Source organism: Haliotis rubra, unplaced genomic scaffold (genome assembly GCF_003918875.1).
Source record: "Haliotis rubra isolate DU_JTF1 unplaced genomic scaffold, ASM391887v1 Scf289, whole genome shotgun sequence".
NCBI classification, from domain to species: Eukaryota; Metazoa; Mollusca; class Gastropoda; order Lepetellida; family Haliotidae; genus Haliotis; species Haliotis rubra.
In genome coordinates, this window is record NW_025766956.1 from 641605 (window position 1) to 658660 (window position 17056).

General features: G+C 42.5%; 1 protein-coding gene across 1 annotated transcript in view; it reads right to left on the bottom strand.

The window, feature by feature from the left end:
* Positions 1–5656: 5656 nt before the first annotated feature.
* LOC124281739 (GDP-L-fucose synthase-like) overlaps positions 5657–17056 on the bottom strand; it is a 31580-nt gene continuing 20180 nt past the window's right edge. The window contains exons 4-10 of the mRNA XM_046717710.1: positions 16728–16856; positions 14095–14168; positions 13222–13355; positions 12591–12722; positions 11898–11977; positions 7875–7974; positions 5657–7741 (exon numbers count right to left, since the gene is read on the bottom strand). Of these exons, the coding sequence (XP_046573666.1) occupies positions 7686–7741; positions 7875–7974; positions 11898–11977; positions 12591–12722; positions 13222–13355; positions 14095–14168; positions 16728–16856 (705 nt within the window). The 3' untranslated portion in view covers positions 5657–7685. The remainder of the gene's footprint in view (positions 7742–7874; positions 7975–11897; positions 11978–12590; positions 12723–13221; positions 13356–14094; positions 14169–16727; positions 16857–17056) is intronic.

The following is a 17056-nucleotide window of genomic DNA, read 5'->3' on the forward strand; positions in this document are numbered from 1 at the left end:
CGCCTCTTACGACAAGCATGGGTTACTGAAGATCAATGTTCTAACCCGGACCTTCACGGGTCATCCAGGAGAGAAAGTACCTACAACCAATATACGGGCAGAGATTATATTAGATTTGTAATTATTACCCGAGATAATGATAAAGCTCGGTCATGAAGTAAAGTGAACTTCACAACCGTCTTGAAGGGTGCCAGTCAAATCGGCCCAGCTACAAAATGCCCCAGCACATTTGGTCAAAATGCCCCAGATTTTTGGCCAAATTGCCCCAGAGGGTAGTAAAAATGCCCCAATTTATTTAAAATGCATAGTTTGACAAAATGCCCCAAATGTTTTTGTCAACTTCTTGTCAAACTATGCATTTATGGCATATATTTAATCATTTTAAATAAATTGGGGCATTTTGACTACACCCCTGTTTGCTGGGGCATTTTGTAGCTGGGGCGATTTGACTGGCAGCCGTCTTGAATTGCTGAACGATACACTGCCTGTGGCCCAAGAACAAATGGGTACAGAGTGCAGGTTTGGCGGTTGAGATAAGTTAAACTGTTGGATTTAGACTGTTGTTTTCGGATGAATGTTAGTTCTTGAAATACAAGAAGTGTTAGTTTCCTTTAGGTACAGATCATGTTGTTCCAGGATCCCAGTATCTTCAGTGGGCATATCCCAAACAGAAAGAATCATCTTATTCCAACCAAACAAACCCCCTAAAAACAAGACGACATTATCTATGAGTAACGCAGGACTGACCAAGAATACAAAATAGAAATAGTTAATAAAAATATGCAAGAAAGCTGTTTTCTGTAGAAAATCGGGTAAAGTCATGAAACCTGTAGACCTGTAATAGTTTTCATGTTTGCATGTGTATACATTTTCAGCATAACCTAGCAATGCATATATTGATCCTTCATGGCGATGTATTCAATTCCAGCGCGGTGTGAATGAATACCGAATTTCTAATGTTAACACAATGAACGACTGAAAATATTTGTCTGCCTAACACTTAATTCACTTTCGAATTAATTATAAACTAATCTCGGCCGCGGCAGATTTCGTGACTAAGGTTATTTGTACGTTGATTGAAACATTCTTTTGTAAATCATTCCCTGAAAACAATCATATTTTGTCGTTGTTTTATAGTTGTTTGAGTATATAACAAAAGTTCCAAATATTATGAACTCAGATGCACATAAACATCTTGGGGACGATTAGTAGTTATATTTAAACTTCATGTCATTTTAACAACCATTACGGTATTCCATATAACATATATATAGTAAGCCCTTGTGAATTTCTAAGTCGATGGAAATTGATTGATTGTTGATCTGCCTGTCTCAATTTATTACATGCTGCTGTCAGTCAGAGGACAGACTGATTGTGTGTGCCATACGACCAGCTGCTTGTATGTCATCTGTCTCGTTTAATAATTTATATCCTGCATCATCAGATTAAAATCAGTAAGGAGGATTTAGTTGATTCTTGCTGGTGAGGCTCACAATAAGCTTATGACCACTGGACCCTTGACATGCACGCGACGAATGGACCTCTTATCTACAAGGAATCCTTGGTTGACACATGTCATCGTATCCGATGCATTTTGCGTAGATTGATGCTCATGATGTTGATCACTGGTTTGTCTGATCCACATTCGATTATTTACAGATTGCCGCCATATAGCTGGAATATTGCTGAGTGCGGCGTTAAACAACCAACCAATATACAAGGACTCGCTATCGCTGCCTATAGTTGAACTCACCAAGAACTTTCCAAATAATGTATAGACTCCCAACAAATGCACGACAGCTATGTGGAATATCAGGGAATGGCAATTCCAAATCACCGGTAAATATACCGGCTGTTACTGCTAGTAACAAGAACTTCACCAAATATATATTCACAATGCACTACAAATATCGACTCATTTAATTATGAATACATTAACCGGTGCCGTTTACATCGAGAGAAAAAAGTGCTTACCCCAAAACATGGTGAAAAAATTGACTGCCATTAATTGGTTAGTTTTGCCAATATACATTCCTGTGAACGTTTGCGAACATGAAAAATGAGCATACTCTGGTATTATATTGATTAAAATAAGAATTGGGTTCAACATACTGCAGTTGTAAGGGGTCTGAAGCCCTTATATTGTGGGGGTAGGGGTAGTCAAAACAGGCGAGCCAGTACTCCAGGAATGAATTTAGGCTCATAGACCTTACAGAACAGACAGCGGAACATCGTCCTGTGAGATTAAGGTGGGCCTGGACCGTATATTGTTGGCGGCGACGTGACTGGCAGAGTGTCGTCTTCACTGATGAAAGCCCGTTCTGTCTGTTCAGAGCAGATGAAAGACAATGTTTTTACCACCGAGGGGAGAAAATACGCTGCATGTAGCGTTTAGGTCTACAGGAGGTCCTATCGTTGGCGGTGGGGGTGTTATGGTGTGGGGAGTGAATTTGTGGGCAGGAGAGAACACGACTAGTCATCGTTAAGGAAAGTTTGACAGCACAGCCTTATATAGTGACCTTCTTCTTAGATGCCACGTGGTGTCCTTTGTCAGCACCAAACCGCCAGATCCATACAGCCCGAACTCGACAAAGCTTGCAAACAGGGTTTTGCGTTTAAAAAGGTGAGACATTTTTTAAAGGTCTCTGAACAGAGTTAGGAGATAAAATTATAAACACCAGTACCGTTAAGAAATATTTAGTTGGGTTTATAGCATAAACAATGTTTAGATAATAAACGCATAACGGTGTTTAAAAACGTAGGACAAAAGAGCGTTTAATTTTGCGTTTAAAAATATTTGTCATGTTTTTCCTGTATAAGGGACCGTTCATAATTCATGGTGGGGGGTGGGTGGGGGGTGTACATGCATGTGTACATGTGTAAAATATTGATGACACCCCCCTTACCCGCCATGAGTTATGAACGGTCCCTAAGGTTAAACCAACTTTGACGGATTATTGAAAATATGTTCAAATCAATGCATTAACAACACATGTAAATGCAACACGTGTAAATGCACCGAGAACGCCTTTGTGTTGAAATCATTGTCACATATGGTGAGCCATTGTATTTATAGTCTATTTATAATGCGCCGAGTTCCAGCTGAGCTGCCCACAGGCACTTTGTTTTTCCCCCAATCATTGGATGTCAGTCTAAACGCCCTGCATGGGGATCATACAATCTCTTGCAGCCACTAGGCGCACCAAGTTAGTGTGACTTTCCCATCTATACGAAGTACCCATTCACAGGTGGGTGGCAGGGGTGGATACAGCTTTTTGAGAAAGGGGGACCCCTGGGGACCCCCACCCACCCCCTAGGCATCATCATCCCAATCTTCAAAGGCGGAGGCAAACCAAGGACGTCCCCAGATTCATACAGAAGAGTGACTCTGTTGCCTGTCATTTCAAACCTCTTCGAACATGTCATAGCTAAACGGATCCCACAATTTCAATACTCCACAGACTTCCCGGATCCTCAGCAATGTGGCTTCCAGAAAGGCCTCTCGTCTCTTCATGCATCATTCTTCCTATAGGAGAAAGTCTACCACTACAAGGAACGGAATGACTCACTGAAAGTGGTGTTCTTGGACAGTAGTAAAACCTTCGACACTGTGTGGCATAATGCCATGGGCTACTTTGGAAACTGAAGGAGTTGAACATTCATCCGGGTATGTGACCCATTTTCTGCAACACACATTCTGGAATGGAGAGATGTGTTCTCGCCAATAGTACTTACTCATCCTGGTTTAAACTCGACCGTTTACACAACAGCGGGTTGAATCCACTTACCAGCTCCAATCTTGTCAAGTCTGTGTGTGTGCCCAAAGCTTTGTTTGGGTACGAATTGTGGTCAGGGTTGAAAAAGGGTGATATTATCACTGTTGAAAGGGCACAGCAATTCTGTTTAAAGATGTGTCAGGGGCTCCCAAAAATACTATATAGATCTGACATATGTAACTCAATGATTGGATGGTACTCGGCAGAATCACATATCGACACAAGGAAGTTGTTCTACCTTGGCTCCTTGTGCAGCAGCTAGCACCTACTTTGCTACAAACTCTTTCTCACGCTTGTTTGCGTTTAGAAACTGCATATTGAAGACACGAATAGGATTTATACCAAATATAGTGCATGTACTTGAAAAATACAAACTGATGAATTTTATTGATAATTTCGTCTCCTCAGGTGTCTTCATGAGTCAACTCTCCAGGAAGAAGATCGTAAAAAGACTGTCATACGAAAAGTCCTGCTGGAAGCAACGAATGACATCAGATCAATATCTCAGACACTTCAGGACATAACACCCCTCGATAGAGCCACACCGAGCTTGGCTACTTGCCAAGAGATACCCCCTCTTGTAACAACAATGCCTCTTCATTGTGCAAATGTGAGCACTTGGGCTGCTGTGTGTACAGACCTTGTGATAAATGTAGAGTGAACTGTGCAGATCTCCTAATCCATGTCCTAACATTGTGTGAAGCTTGTTCTGTCTGCAGAGATATTAGAACTCTGGTGTGATATTATCAATGTGGGCTCAGTGGAGTTGAGTGTGGAACTATAGTCCGTTTGGCTCAAAAGCGGACCGATAAATTGCAATCTAACTCGAAAACTAATAAACATAACATACTCAATGAAACGCTGATCATAATCAAAACATCATACCCACTCTGTGAGGTTTTGCAGAATTTTTGTCCTAAAAATAAAAAGTTGTTTAACAAACTATCATTAAAATATTGACACAGTTCACTATTTGTTACGAGGGAGGAGTGCAGAGAAAGGGACAGCCAGGTGTTCCAGAACGGATGGAGACGGCACAGCACAGGTTAATGAATAAATAAATTCTGCAAAAACCTCACAGAGTGGGTATATTTTAGAGTACCATATTTTAACGTCTTTTGGTATTACGTGACCTGGGATCGAACCCGCGACCTTCCGCTCTCCGGGCGGACGCTTTAACCACTACACCATGGAGGCAGTCTGTACACATAGACTGTTGTTAACGGATTCATATACAGGTGTATAAAAATTCCCTTTAAACAGTTGCATATGATATACCTAGACTAACCCTTAGTCTCTGAATATATAGAATTTTGATTGTAACAAATAAAGCCATTTGAATTGAAAAGGTGCCCCAGCGATTCAGACCTGGGGAAATGTTGACTTGCTTCATTTAGAGCTTCAGCATTGCAGGGAGGGCTAGGCTGTTGAGACTGTGAGACAGACTAATGATTAGATTACCGTTATGGTGCAAACACAATTTTGATGGTGCAGCCAAACGTATCAACCAGGTTGCACTCGGTGCAGGTACTGAACAAACCTGAAATCGCAACCTGGGTACTACTTGTGGTGTCAATCAGTCTATACTGAGAATGCTGAATCTTTGGACACGTTTAAATCGTCTCTAAAAACCCACTTTTTTCGTCTTGCCTATTACTAGACTTTCTATGTTCAATTGTCTCTCTGTAAATAGTTTTAACTATTTTTTTTCTCTCCTATAGTATTGTAGCACCATGAGCGGGTATTAGTACCTGGATGTAGCGCTATATAAATACCCACATTATTATTATTATTATTTATACTCAATCATTCTTGTTTTAAGACCAACAAGTATTTATCTTAAGAGCCATTTAGTTCAGAAAGAACAACCAAAAGGTGTATTATCAAAACCAGAAAAGATTTATTCACCCATAATACAAGACAAGCTGCCCACGATGATAATTGAACAAAAACAGACAAAGCAGGTGGTGTGGCTAAACAGAAGATAATAGATGTGATATAACAAACGTGACCATAGCTAAAAGATTAAAAGTTAACGTGAATACCTTTTGTCTTGATGTTGCAGAACAGACACATTCAAGGGACATGTGTTTAAACATTAAGGATGGTTCCTCTGACATTTGAATACAGCCCATAGGCAAATCCAGAGGGGAGGTGTGGAGTGTGTGTGTGTGTGTGTGTGTGTGTGCGTGCATGCGCTTGCACACAATGGGGGCACACACACCTTTTGTTTTGAAAGTTTATTAAATGACTATTGAAACTCTCATGAATACGGATGAATATGAAATGTGCACCCCCCTTTTCTCTAAAAGCTGTATCCGCCCCAGCTACAATTCAAATAACAAATACTGTACCCTGTATACTTCAGGCCACATACATTATGCAACATCAAATGTTCACCGGTGAACAAGTGTCCTCGTATTAGAAGGATATTCTGTTGTAAGAAGAAACAAAACCCCTAAAAAACAGGGCCTGCTTGCACTAAGCAATCTTAGCCCTAGGATGACCTTAACTCCCAAACTGTAAACACAAACCTTAGAGAGTCATAGCACTAAGATCGCATTGTGCAAGTGGGCCCTGTTTCAGTACAATTTTGATCAGGGTGATTGATTGTTTGGTGATTTTCTCGTGTGATAATTTTTTTTAATACATTATCTTAATACGTAACTGAAGCCTTAATACACAGTATGCTTACCAACACATAGAAAACAAAATCTTATACACTTTGATTTCATAAATCAAGCACAAGAAATGAGACAAAAAATGTACAACAATGTATAGCCTTTTCATTGCAATTATCATTCTTTTTACGGCTAAATAAGACAATAGTAATTCAAAATATCAATGGGATATTCTTCCATTATTTCACCATCAGAAGGATCCACTCTTACACAAAATACACCATAAATATATTCAAGTTACAGGTTAATGGTCAACTACATCATGACAACACGTATTCAAAGAAAAAGGCTGTAGTTGTCCACTGGAGTCATATTGATAATCTTATCCTACATTCAAAGAGAAACGTCCCTAATGATAGCTGGTATGTCAACAACAGGCATTCTTTTTTCCACATACCCCTACATGGTCTAACATTACCCTGACATGATTTTATGTCATAAGACTGAAAACACCATATAATACATTATTTATTTGGACTGCACACTGTAAGACAGACAGGATGGAATGTTGTTCTCTCTAGTATGATCACATTAATGAGATTCAAAAAATGACACTTCAAATGACACAAAAACGTGCGGATTTAAAAAATATATTGCTGTATGGAAAACTGCAAAGTAAATATTTGTGAACAAAACTAAATATTTGTGATTACAACTTTCTCAGAATGATGATGGACAAACATGATCAAAAATCCCATTTAGCTTATATCCTCATTTCTAAGTGGCATCGTACAAAGGTATGATCACCTGTCAATGATTGAAGGAACACATCCATTGTGTACACCACACTAATATAGTCCCTTGCCACTTGAAATAGAATTATGAAATGTCCTCAGTAAACCCCTTCCAACCAAGTTAAAGTTGCATGCAATGCAAAATGGAAAAGCTTCCTGATTGCTGATCTAAATATGAATTGCCATTACTTTACCAAAATTTTCCTGTAAACCACAAGTTTTGTCAGAACTGAAAATAATGTTCCTTATTGCCAGAATGACATTTTTCACTGATTAAGTTTTATCACACACAGAGCTATTTTAGTGATAAATAATGGCAATAACAATAGTCGACGGCGTTGTGTTTCCTAATTGTCCAGGCACCTTTGAAATGACACTAATACCTAGTTACAGCCCCCTGGCTTAGATCAACCACTTGATACACATTATTCTAAAACTAAAATGGATTCCAGTTATGAACCTTCAAGGACAGTTAAGTCACAGCACCAGTTGCCTCATTTTCTTGCTGTCTCAAAGTTGGCCACAAACCATTCACAGGTTTCCTTTATGGCTGGAAACAAAAGTACAAATTATTAATTTTTTTTATATATTTCAACAAAATGTGTTTGGCTTGTAATTATCTTGACCAGACATACACATGATTGATATTATGAACATAATATATATACACATATATACTTTACCTTGCTCTATTGGAGTGAACTTGAAGTCTGGACGGTACTTTCTGAGTTTGACATTGCTGGCAGTCTTCTTAAATTGCCCGTCAGATTTGGTCGTGTCATACTGAAACAGCATGGTTAATGTAGTCAGTACAGGATGACCTTGGGATCACAACATCATTCTATTACCTAGACTACAGGGAGGTCTTGGAAGTCACCAGCTACAGTTTATGCCATTGTTTGTTGTTTGATGCAGCAATCACCAATATTCCAACTACAGTGAGACCCCGCATATCCGGACACATTCGTTTTTGGCGTAAATCGTCCAGATAACTGAATATCCGGATATCTGGATTTCTGTCTTGTACGCTTAGGTGTTGAATATACACTTTTGGTTTAAAATCACTTCCAAAACAGCATGGTCGTTTTGATTTGCCAATTACAATTCACTCTGTGCCAGATAGGCCTACTAATCACCACCAATACCCTGCTGATCGGTCATTAATCCGGATTAGCAGACCTTGTCTCGTGTCAAGACACGCGGGACACTCGTGCTTCTCTTCACACGGTCAGCGGAAGATCAAAGCCCCGTGCGGATAAGTGAGTCAATTTTGTGTTGATTTAGCCAGTTGGTTTGTAAAATTTACCATCCGGGAACAGAAACCGCATATCCATTATAGACAGTCACTTTTATAACATAAGAGATTGGTTTTTTTATGAAAATTGACCGGAAGGCGACGTTTCCGGATATTTGGGGTCCGGGTATCCGGGGTCTCACTGTATATGGAAGCAGTCTGTACATAATCAACTCTAGAGCAGACAATCCGGTGTCAATCTGTGCAATTGCAAATGACCCTAACTACACACAGGATGACTCTAATGAGTGAGTGAGTTTAGTTTTACTCCACACTCAGCAATATTCCAGCTATATGGCGGCGGACTGTAAATCGAGTCTGGACCAGACAATCCAGTGGTCAACAGCATGAGCATCGACCTACACAATTGGGAACCGATGACATGTGTCAACCAAGTCAGCGAGCCTGACCACCCGATCCCGTTAGTCGCCTCTTACGACAAGCATGGGTTACTGAACTTTCACGGGTGGATGACCAACTAGACACAGGATGACCCTGACTAGACACAGGATGATCCAAACAATATGACCCTGACTATGCAAAAGATGACCTAAACTACACACATGCTGACCCTGACTACACACAGGATGATCCAAGCAAGATGACCCTGACTATGCACAAGATGACCCCAACTAGACACAGGATGACCCTGACTAGACACATGATGACCCTGACTATGCACAAGATGACCCTGACTACACACAGGAAGACCCTGGCTACTACACAGAGGATGATCCTGACTAGGCACAGGATGACCCTGACTACACACAGGATGACCCTGACTACACACAGGATGACCCTGACTACACACAGGATGATCCAAGCAAGATGACCCTGACTATGCACAAGATGACCCCAACTAGACACAGGATGACCCTGACTACACACAGGATGACCCAGACTACACACAGAGGATGATCCTGACTAGACACAGGATGACCCTGACTAGACACAGGATGACCTGACTGACTAGATGACCCTGACACATGATGACCCTGACTATGCACAAGATGACCCTGACTACACACAGGAAGACCCTGGCTACTACACAGAGGATGATCCTGACTAGGCACAGGATGACCCTGACTACACACAGGATGACCCTGACTACACACAGGATGATCCAAGCAAGATGACCCTGACTATGCACAAGATGACCCCAACTAGACACAGGATGACCCTGACTACACACAGGATGACCCAGACTACACACAGGATGACCCTGACTACTAAACACAGGATGACCCTAACTAGACACAGGATGACCCTGACTATGCACAAGATGACCCTGACTACACACAGGATGATCCAAACAATATGACCCTGACTATGCAAAAGATGACCTAAACTACACACATGCTGACCCTGACTACACACAGGATGATCCAAGCAAGATGACCCTGACTATGCACAAGATGACCCCAACTAGACACAGGATGACCCTGACTAGACACATGATGACCCTGACTATGCACAAGATGACCCTGACTATGCACAAGATGACCCTGACTACACACAGGAAGACCCTGGCTACTACACAGAGGATGATCCTGACTAGGCACAGGATGACCCTGACTACACACAGGATGACCCTGACTACACACAGGATGATCCAAGCAAGATGACCCTGACTATGCACAAGATGACCCCAACTAGACACAGGATGACCCTGACTACACACAGGATGACCCAGACTACACACAGAGGATGATCCTGACTAGACACAGGATGACCCTGACTAGACACAGGATGACCCTGACTAGACACAGGATGACCCTGACTAGACACATGATGACCCTGACTATGCACAAGATGACCCTGACTACACACAGGAAGACCCTGGCTACTACACAGAGGATGATCCTGACTAGGCACAGGATGACCCTGACTACACACAGGATGACCCTGACTACACACAGGATGATCCAAGCAAGATGACCCTGACTATGCACAAGATGACCCCAACTAGACACAGGATGACCCTGACTACACACAGGATGACCCAGACTACACACAGGATGACCCTGACTACTAAACACAGGATGACCCTAACTAGACACAGGATGACCCTGACTATGCACAAGATGACCCTGACTACACACAGGATGACCCTGACTACACACAGCATGACCCTGACTACTACACAGTGAGTGAGTGAGTGAGTTTAGTTTTACGCCGCACTCAGCAATATTCCAGCTATATGGCGACGGTCTGTAAATAATCGAGTCTGGACCAGACAATCCAGTGATCAACAGCATGAGCATCGATCTGCGCAATTGGGAACCGATGACATTTGTCAACCAAGTCAGTGAAACTGACCACCCGATCCCGTTAGTCGCCTCTTACGACAAGAAAGTCGCCTTGTTATGGCAAGCACATGGGTTGCTGAAGACCTATTCTACCCCAGATCTTCACGGGTCGACTACTACACAGGATGACCCTGACTAGACACAGGATGACCCTGACTACTACACACAGGATGACCCTGACTACACACAGGATGACCCTGACTACTAAACACAGGATGACCCTGACTAGGCACAGGATGACCCTGACTATGCACAAGATGACCCTGACTATGCACAAGATGACCCTGACTAGGCACAGGATGACCCTGACTACACACAGGATGACCCTGACTACACAGGATGACCCTGACTAGACACAGGATGGCTCTGACTAGACACAGGATGACCCTGACTACACACAGGATGACCCTGACTACTACACACAGGATGACCCTGACTAGACACAGGATGACCCTGACTAGACACAGGATGACCCTGACTACACACAGGATGACCCTGACTACACACAGGATGACTGACTACACACAGGATGACCCTGACTAGACACAGGATGACCCTGACTACTAAACAGGATTTCCCTGACTACTACACACACTAGACACAGGATGACCCTGACTACACACAGGATGACCTGACACACACAGGATGACCCTGACTTCACACAGGATGACCCTGACTAGACACAGGATGACCCTGACTACTAAACAGGATTACACACTGACCCTACTACACACAGGATGACCCTGATGACCCTGACTAGACACAGGATGACCCTGACTAGACACAGGACCCTGAACCTGACTGACACTACACACAGGATGACCCTGACTAGACACAGGATGACCCTGACTAGACACAGGATGAACCTGACTACACACAGGATGACCCTGACTTCACACAGGATGACCCTGACTACTACACATAGGATGACCCTGACTAGACACAGGATGACCCTGACTAGACACAGGATGACCCTGACTAAAAACAGGATGACCTTGACTACACAATACGACCTGACCATACTACAGACCGACCAGGATGAGCTTAAGCTAAAAGGCAGCTTTTATCCTCTGTGACCAAGCTAGCCACACAAGTGTTCTCACCTTGACCTCTCCCTTAAACTCCATGGCTTCAACAACCAACTCAGCTGCTCTCTTGATGCTGATCTCATCTTCCTCTCCAACTGAAATAACACACTCATTCAGATACACATATACATCAGATATATTTTCCCCATCATCTATGATAGAATAAAAACTGTTATAACACAATGGGGGCTGGGAAGAGTCTAATTTACTACCCAAGTAGCTGAACTCTTACCACCCAACCCTTTCCCGGTTACTTGCTGAAGACCTCAAAAGTTTGGTTCAAATGTGCAACTGAGTGAGTGAGTGACTTTGGTTTAACGCTGCCTTTAGCAATATTCCAGCAATATGAAAAGTGTTATACTTAAAAGTTGATGCAATGCAATATTTTAGACCAGAGAAAAGGGTTTCAATATGTATTCATTGAAAATTCATGGTCTTTGGGACTCCACAATGATGTGAAAAGTGTTATATTCTTGATGCTGGACCAGGAAAACAAATGGTTAAAATCAGGAACAATGATACCATTGAAGTATGATTAAAAGAAAGTTTTAGATAATTGTACTAATTGAACAACTTGCTGTGCAGTCATTGCAGTGCATGAGTAAAAGTGTTTGGTATAACACCACTACAGTTTGTAAGTTACGTCCCAGCATGTTTTTATGACTTGATATGAAAGGCAAAAGTTACATCTCTGATGTTTAGACTTACCAGAGAGGATGATGGGATCTATTTCCTCATAGTCCCGAAGCACCCACACAAAGAGTCGTGCCAGATCAAGGGAGTAGACAAACTGCCTTAGTGGCGAGCCGGTGCCCCATACAGTGAAGGGTGTATTGTTCTCTGAAAGAAGCAGTCAAACACACTTATACATTATTGTCAATATTTCTGTGATAATTTTCAGTCATTATTATCAGTCTTCTTCTGTTTGTTTGAGACAGTGAGTGGCTTTAAAGAATATTCCTGTAATATAACGATGTATCAGCCAGACGTGGGAGAAAAGCCCAAAATGATTCAGTGTTCAAACATTTACCACTTTGGTGAAATCCACAAAAATGAGCATGGTGCTGAAAAACCTAGAAACAAAATCAGGACAAACTGGGATTCGAACCCATGATAACAGGGGAATTGGGATGACTGACATAACTGAGCAACCAATGCACCCTTCCAAAATGTAAGTCATATCTTTATCATCTCATGCTAATTTCTGACAACTACTGTTGATGCCTAATCATGTTTTAGAGCAAAACTGAGAATACATGGTCCAAGTCAGTGGTAATGAAGGCGGACATGTGTTAGGCCAGCTACAATTTTGATATTGATGAATGGAATGTTGACTCACTCTTTGCCATGTAGACTTTGTGCATGAGCCCTGGTAGTACATGGCCATCCTCCAGGTTGAAGTTGTCATGGGCACCGAACACATTGGTAGGGATTACAGAAGTGAAGTGGCATCCATGCTGCTTGTGATAGGCTCTGAAATATCAGTCAATGTCTTTACTTTTGTTCTAGAAACTTCATATGAACTCAATTTTGATGTAGTTCAGTCTTATGTTGATGTCTGGGTGAGAGAGCATGTAAGTATGGTCTTATGCCAGTTTTGGCAACATTCAAGCAATACTAGTTGGATACGTGAAACGTTTTGGTTAGGTGTAAGTTATAACAGTGGCTGTAGAAACTGTTGTAAATATATCTGTATGTGCGCTGCTTGTACTAGCCCAGACTTAAGCTGGTTTTATAGTGCTAGCCCATTGACATACCATGCCGCAGTGAAGCATGAATACCCCACTCAGACACATTATGCTGACTCCGAGCCGACCATTCCTTGTTGTACCCATTAATGCCGTGCGCCAGGCAGGGACCAACAAGTACCATATTTTAACGTCTTTTGGTATGACACGGTCGGGGATCGAACCCGCGACCTTCCGCTCTCCGGGCGGACGCTCTAACCACTACACCACGGAGGCGGTCTACTAATCAATGGAATCAAATGTTTTGTAGTGCCAGAAAAATGTTGGCAGCATTGGAATTAGTGTTATTGCCTTTGTTTACATTTATATGAGCAATCAGGAAGTTTCAATATGGAACAGTGTTTTTAAGGCTCACTAACTATATGACTGACAAGAGGGGGATTTGAAATCTACTTCAGTATCTAACATTATTCTGGATTCAAGCATGGAGACAGGAGATTTCAGTTCACACAATCTTCACTTACTTATTCTGAATGTCAATAAGACGTTTGGCATAAGAGTATCCAAAGTTGCTGTCATGTGGAGGGCCATTGTGAACCTAGGAACAGACAGAGAAGCATTCTACAGACACTCAAAGACTTTGTCACAGGTCATCCAGATGCCCGAGAAGAAAGCACAAATTGTATTTTGCTTGCTCGCCTCAACACTATTTGTCCATACTGCATAAACACTCTTTAAAAAAGTTGCCTATAGAAGTATCAATAACAAAAAGTGACAATTGCGAACATTGCCGATGTGAAATTAAGGGAACAGCAGTTCAGTGACAGCCCCAGAGCTGGGGGTACGGGTTTTGCTCATGTTTGTTGGCCCTTTCTGAATAGGTTTCCAAAATTCAGTTGGTTTCAAATATGGGATAAGTGGATAGTTAATAATACTTTCAACATAGGAGTAGATGGTTTATCTTACTATGGTTTTATAAAAAGGGCATTTCAAAATGGTAGGGGGTTTGTGTTACCATGGTGTCATCAGTGGGGTTGGGGGGAATGTGTTACCATGGTGTCTTCAGTAGGGTTGGGGGTTTGTGTTACCATGGTGTCATCAGTGGGGTTGGGGGTCAGTCACACCATAGTGTCATCAGTAGGGTAGGGGGTTTGTTTCACCATAGTGTCATCAGTAGGGTAGGGGTTTGTTTCACCATAGTGTCATCAGTGGGGTTGGGGGTTTGTGTTACCATGGTGTCATCAGTAGGGTAGGGGGTTTGTTTCACCATAGTGTCATCAGTGGGATTGGGGGTTTGTCTTACCATAGTGTCATCAGTAGGGTTGGGGGTCAGTCTCACCATAGTGTCATCAGTAGGGTAGGGGCTTTGTTTAACCATAGTGTCATCAGTGGGGTTGGGGGTTTGTGTTACCATGGTGTCATAAGTGGGGTTGGGGGGGATGTATTACCATGGTGTCTTCAGTAGGGTTGGGGGTTTGTGTTACCACGGTGTCATCAGTGGGGTTGGGGGTCAGTCTCACCATAGTGTCATCAGTAGGGTAGGGGCTTTGTTTCACCATAGTGTCATCAGTGGGGTTGGGGGTTTGTGTCACCATAGTGTCATCAGTAGGGTTGGGGGCTTTGTTTCACCATAGTGTCATCAGTAGGGTGGGGGGTTTGTGTTACCATGGTGTCATCAGTGGGGTTTGGGGGATGTCTTACCATAGTGTCATCAGTAGGGTTGGGGGTTTGTGTCACCATAGTGTCATCAGTGGGGTTGGGGGTTTGTGTTACCATGGTGTCTTCAGTAGGGTTGGGGGTTTGTTTCACTATAGTGTCATCAGTGGGGTTGGGGTTTTTCTGACCATGGTGTCATCAATGGGGTTGGGGGTTTGTTTCACCATAGTGTCATCAGACGGGTTGGGGGTCCGCCTTATTATGGTGTCATCAGTGGGGTTTGGGGTTTGTCTTACCATAGCGTCATCAGTGGGGTTGGGGGTCTGTCTCACCATAGTGTCATCAGTGGGGTTGGGGGTCTGTCTCACCATAGTGTCATCAGTGGGGTTGGGGGGGTCAGTGGGGTTGGGGTCTGTCTCACCATCAGTGTGTCATCAGTGGGGTTGGGGTCTGTCTCACCATAGTGTCATCAGTGGGGTTGGGGTCTGTCTCACCATAGTGTCATCAGTGGGGTGGGGGTTTGTTTACCATGGTGTGTCATCAGTGGGGTTGGGGTTTGTCTTACCATGGTGTCATCAGTGAGGGTTGGGGGTTTGTGTCATCAGTGGGGTTGGGGTTTGTGTTACCATAGTGTCATCAGTAGGGTTGGGGGTTTGTTTCACTATAGTGTCATCAGTGGGGTTGGGGTTTTTCTGACCATGGTGTCATCAATGGGGTTGGGGGTTTGTTTCACCATAGTGTCATCAGACGGGTTGGGGGTCCCAGCCTTATTATGGTGTCATCAGTGGGGTTTGGGGTTTGTCTTACCATAGCGTCATCAGTGGGGTTGGGGGTCTGTCTCACCATAGCGTCATCAGTGGGGTTGGGGGTCTGTCTCACCATAGTGTCATCAGTGGGGTTGGGGGTCTGTCTCAGGATATGTGGTTTATCTTACCATGGTTTCATCAATAGGATAGGGGGTTTATCTTACCATGGTTTCATCAATAGGGTAGGGGTTTATCTTACCACATCAATAGGGTAGGGTTTATCTTACCATGGTTTCATCAATAGGGTATGTGGTTTATCTTACCATGGTTTCATCAATAGGATATGTGGTTTATCTTACCATGGTTTCATCAATAGGGTATGTGGTTTATCTTACCATGGTTTCATCAATAGGATATGTGGTTTATCTTACCATGGTTTCATCAATAGGATATGTGGTTTATCTTACCATGGTTTCATCAATAGGATATCTGGTTTATCTTACCATGGTTTCATCAATAGGGTATGTGGTTTATCTTACCATGGTTTCATCAATAGCGTATGTGGTTTATCTTACCATGGTTTCATCAATAGGGTATGTGGTTTATCTTACCATGGTTTCATCAATAGGATATGTGGTTTATCTTACCATGGTTTCATCAATAGGGTATGTGGTTTATCTTACCATGGTTTCATCAATAGGATATGTGGTTTATCTTACCATGGTTTCATCAATAGGATATGTGGTTTATCTTACCATGGTTTCATCAATAGGATATGTGGTTTTGTTGGGGAAGATGCAGGTGGAGAGACATGATACCACTTTCTTCACTCCAGACTTGTAGCTGGTGTGGAGGATGTTGTCATTGATCTGATTGTTCACCCTCTGGAACACAGAAAATATCCGCAACATGATGGATGGTAAGATGTTGAATAAAATGGTACTATGAAGACATTTCTGCTGGTATGCCTTCCTTTGCAATTCCATATTTATCAATGATATATCACCAGGAAGCCAGTTTACAACCTTTACAAACTAATGAACAGGAAATATGCTGTATTATCTAAGATATCGTGTAAGACTGG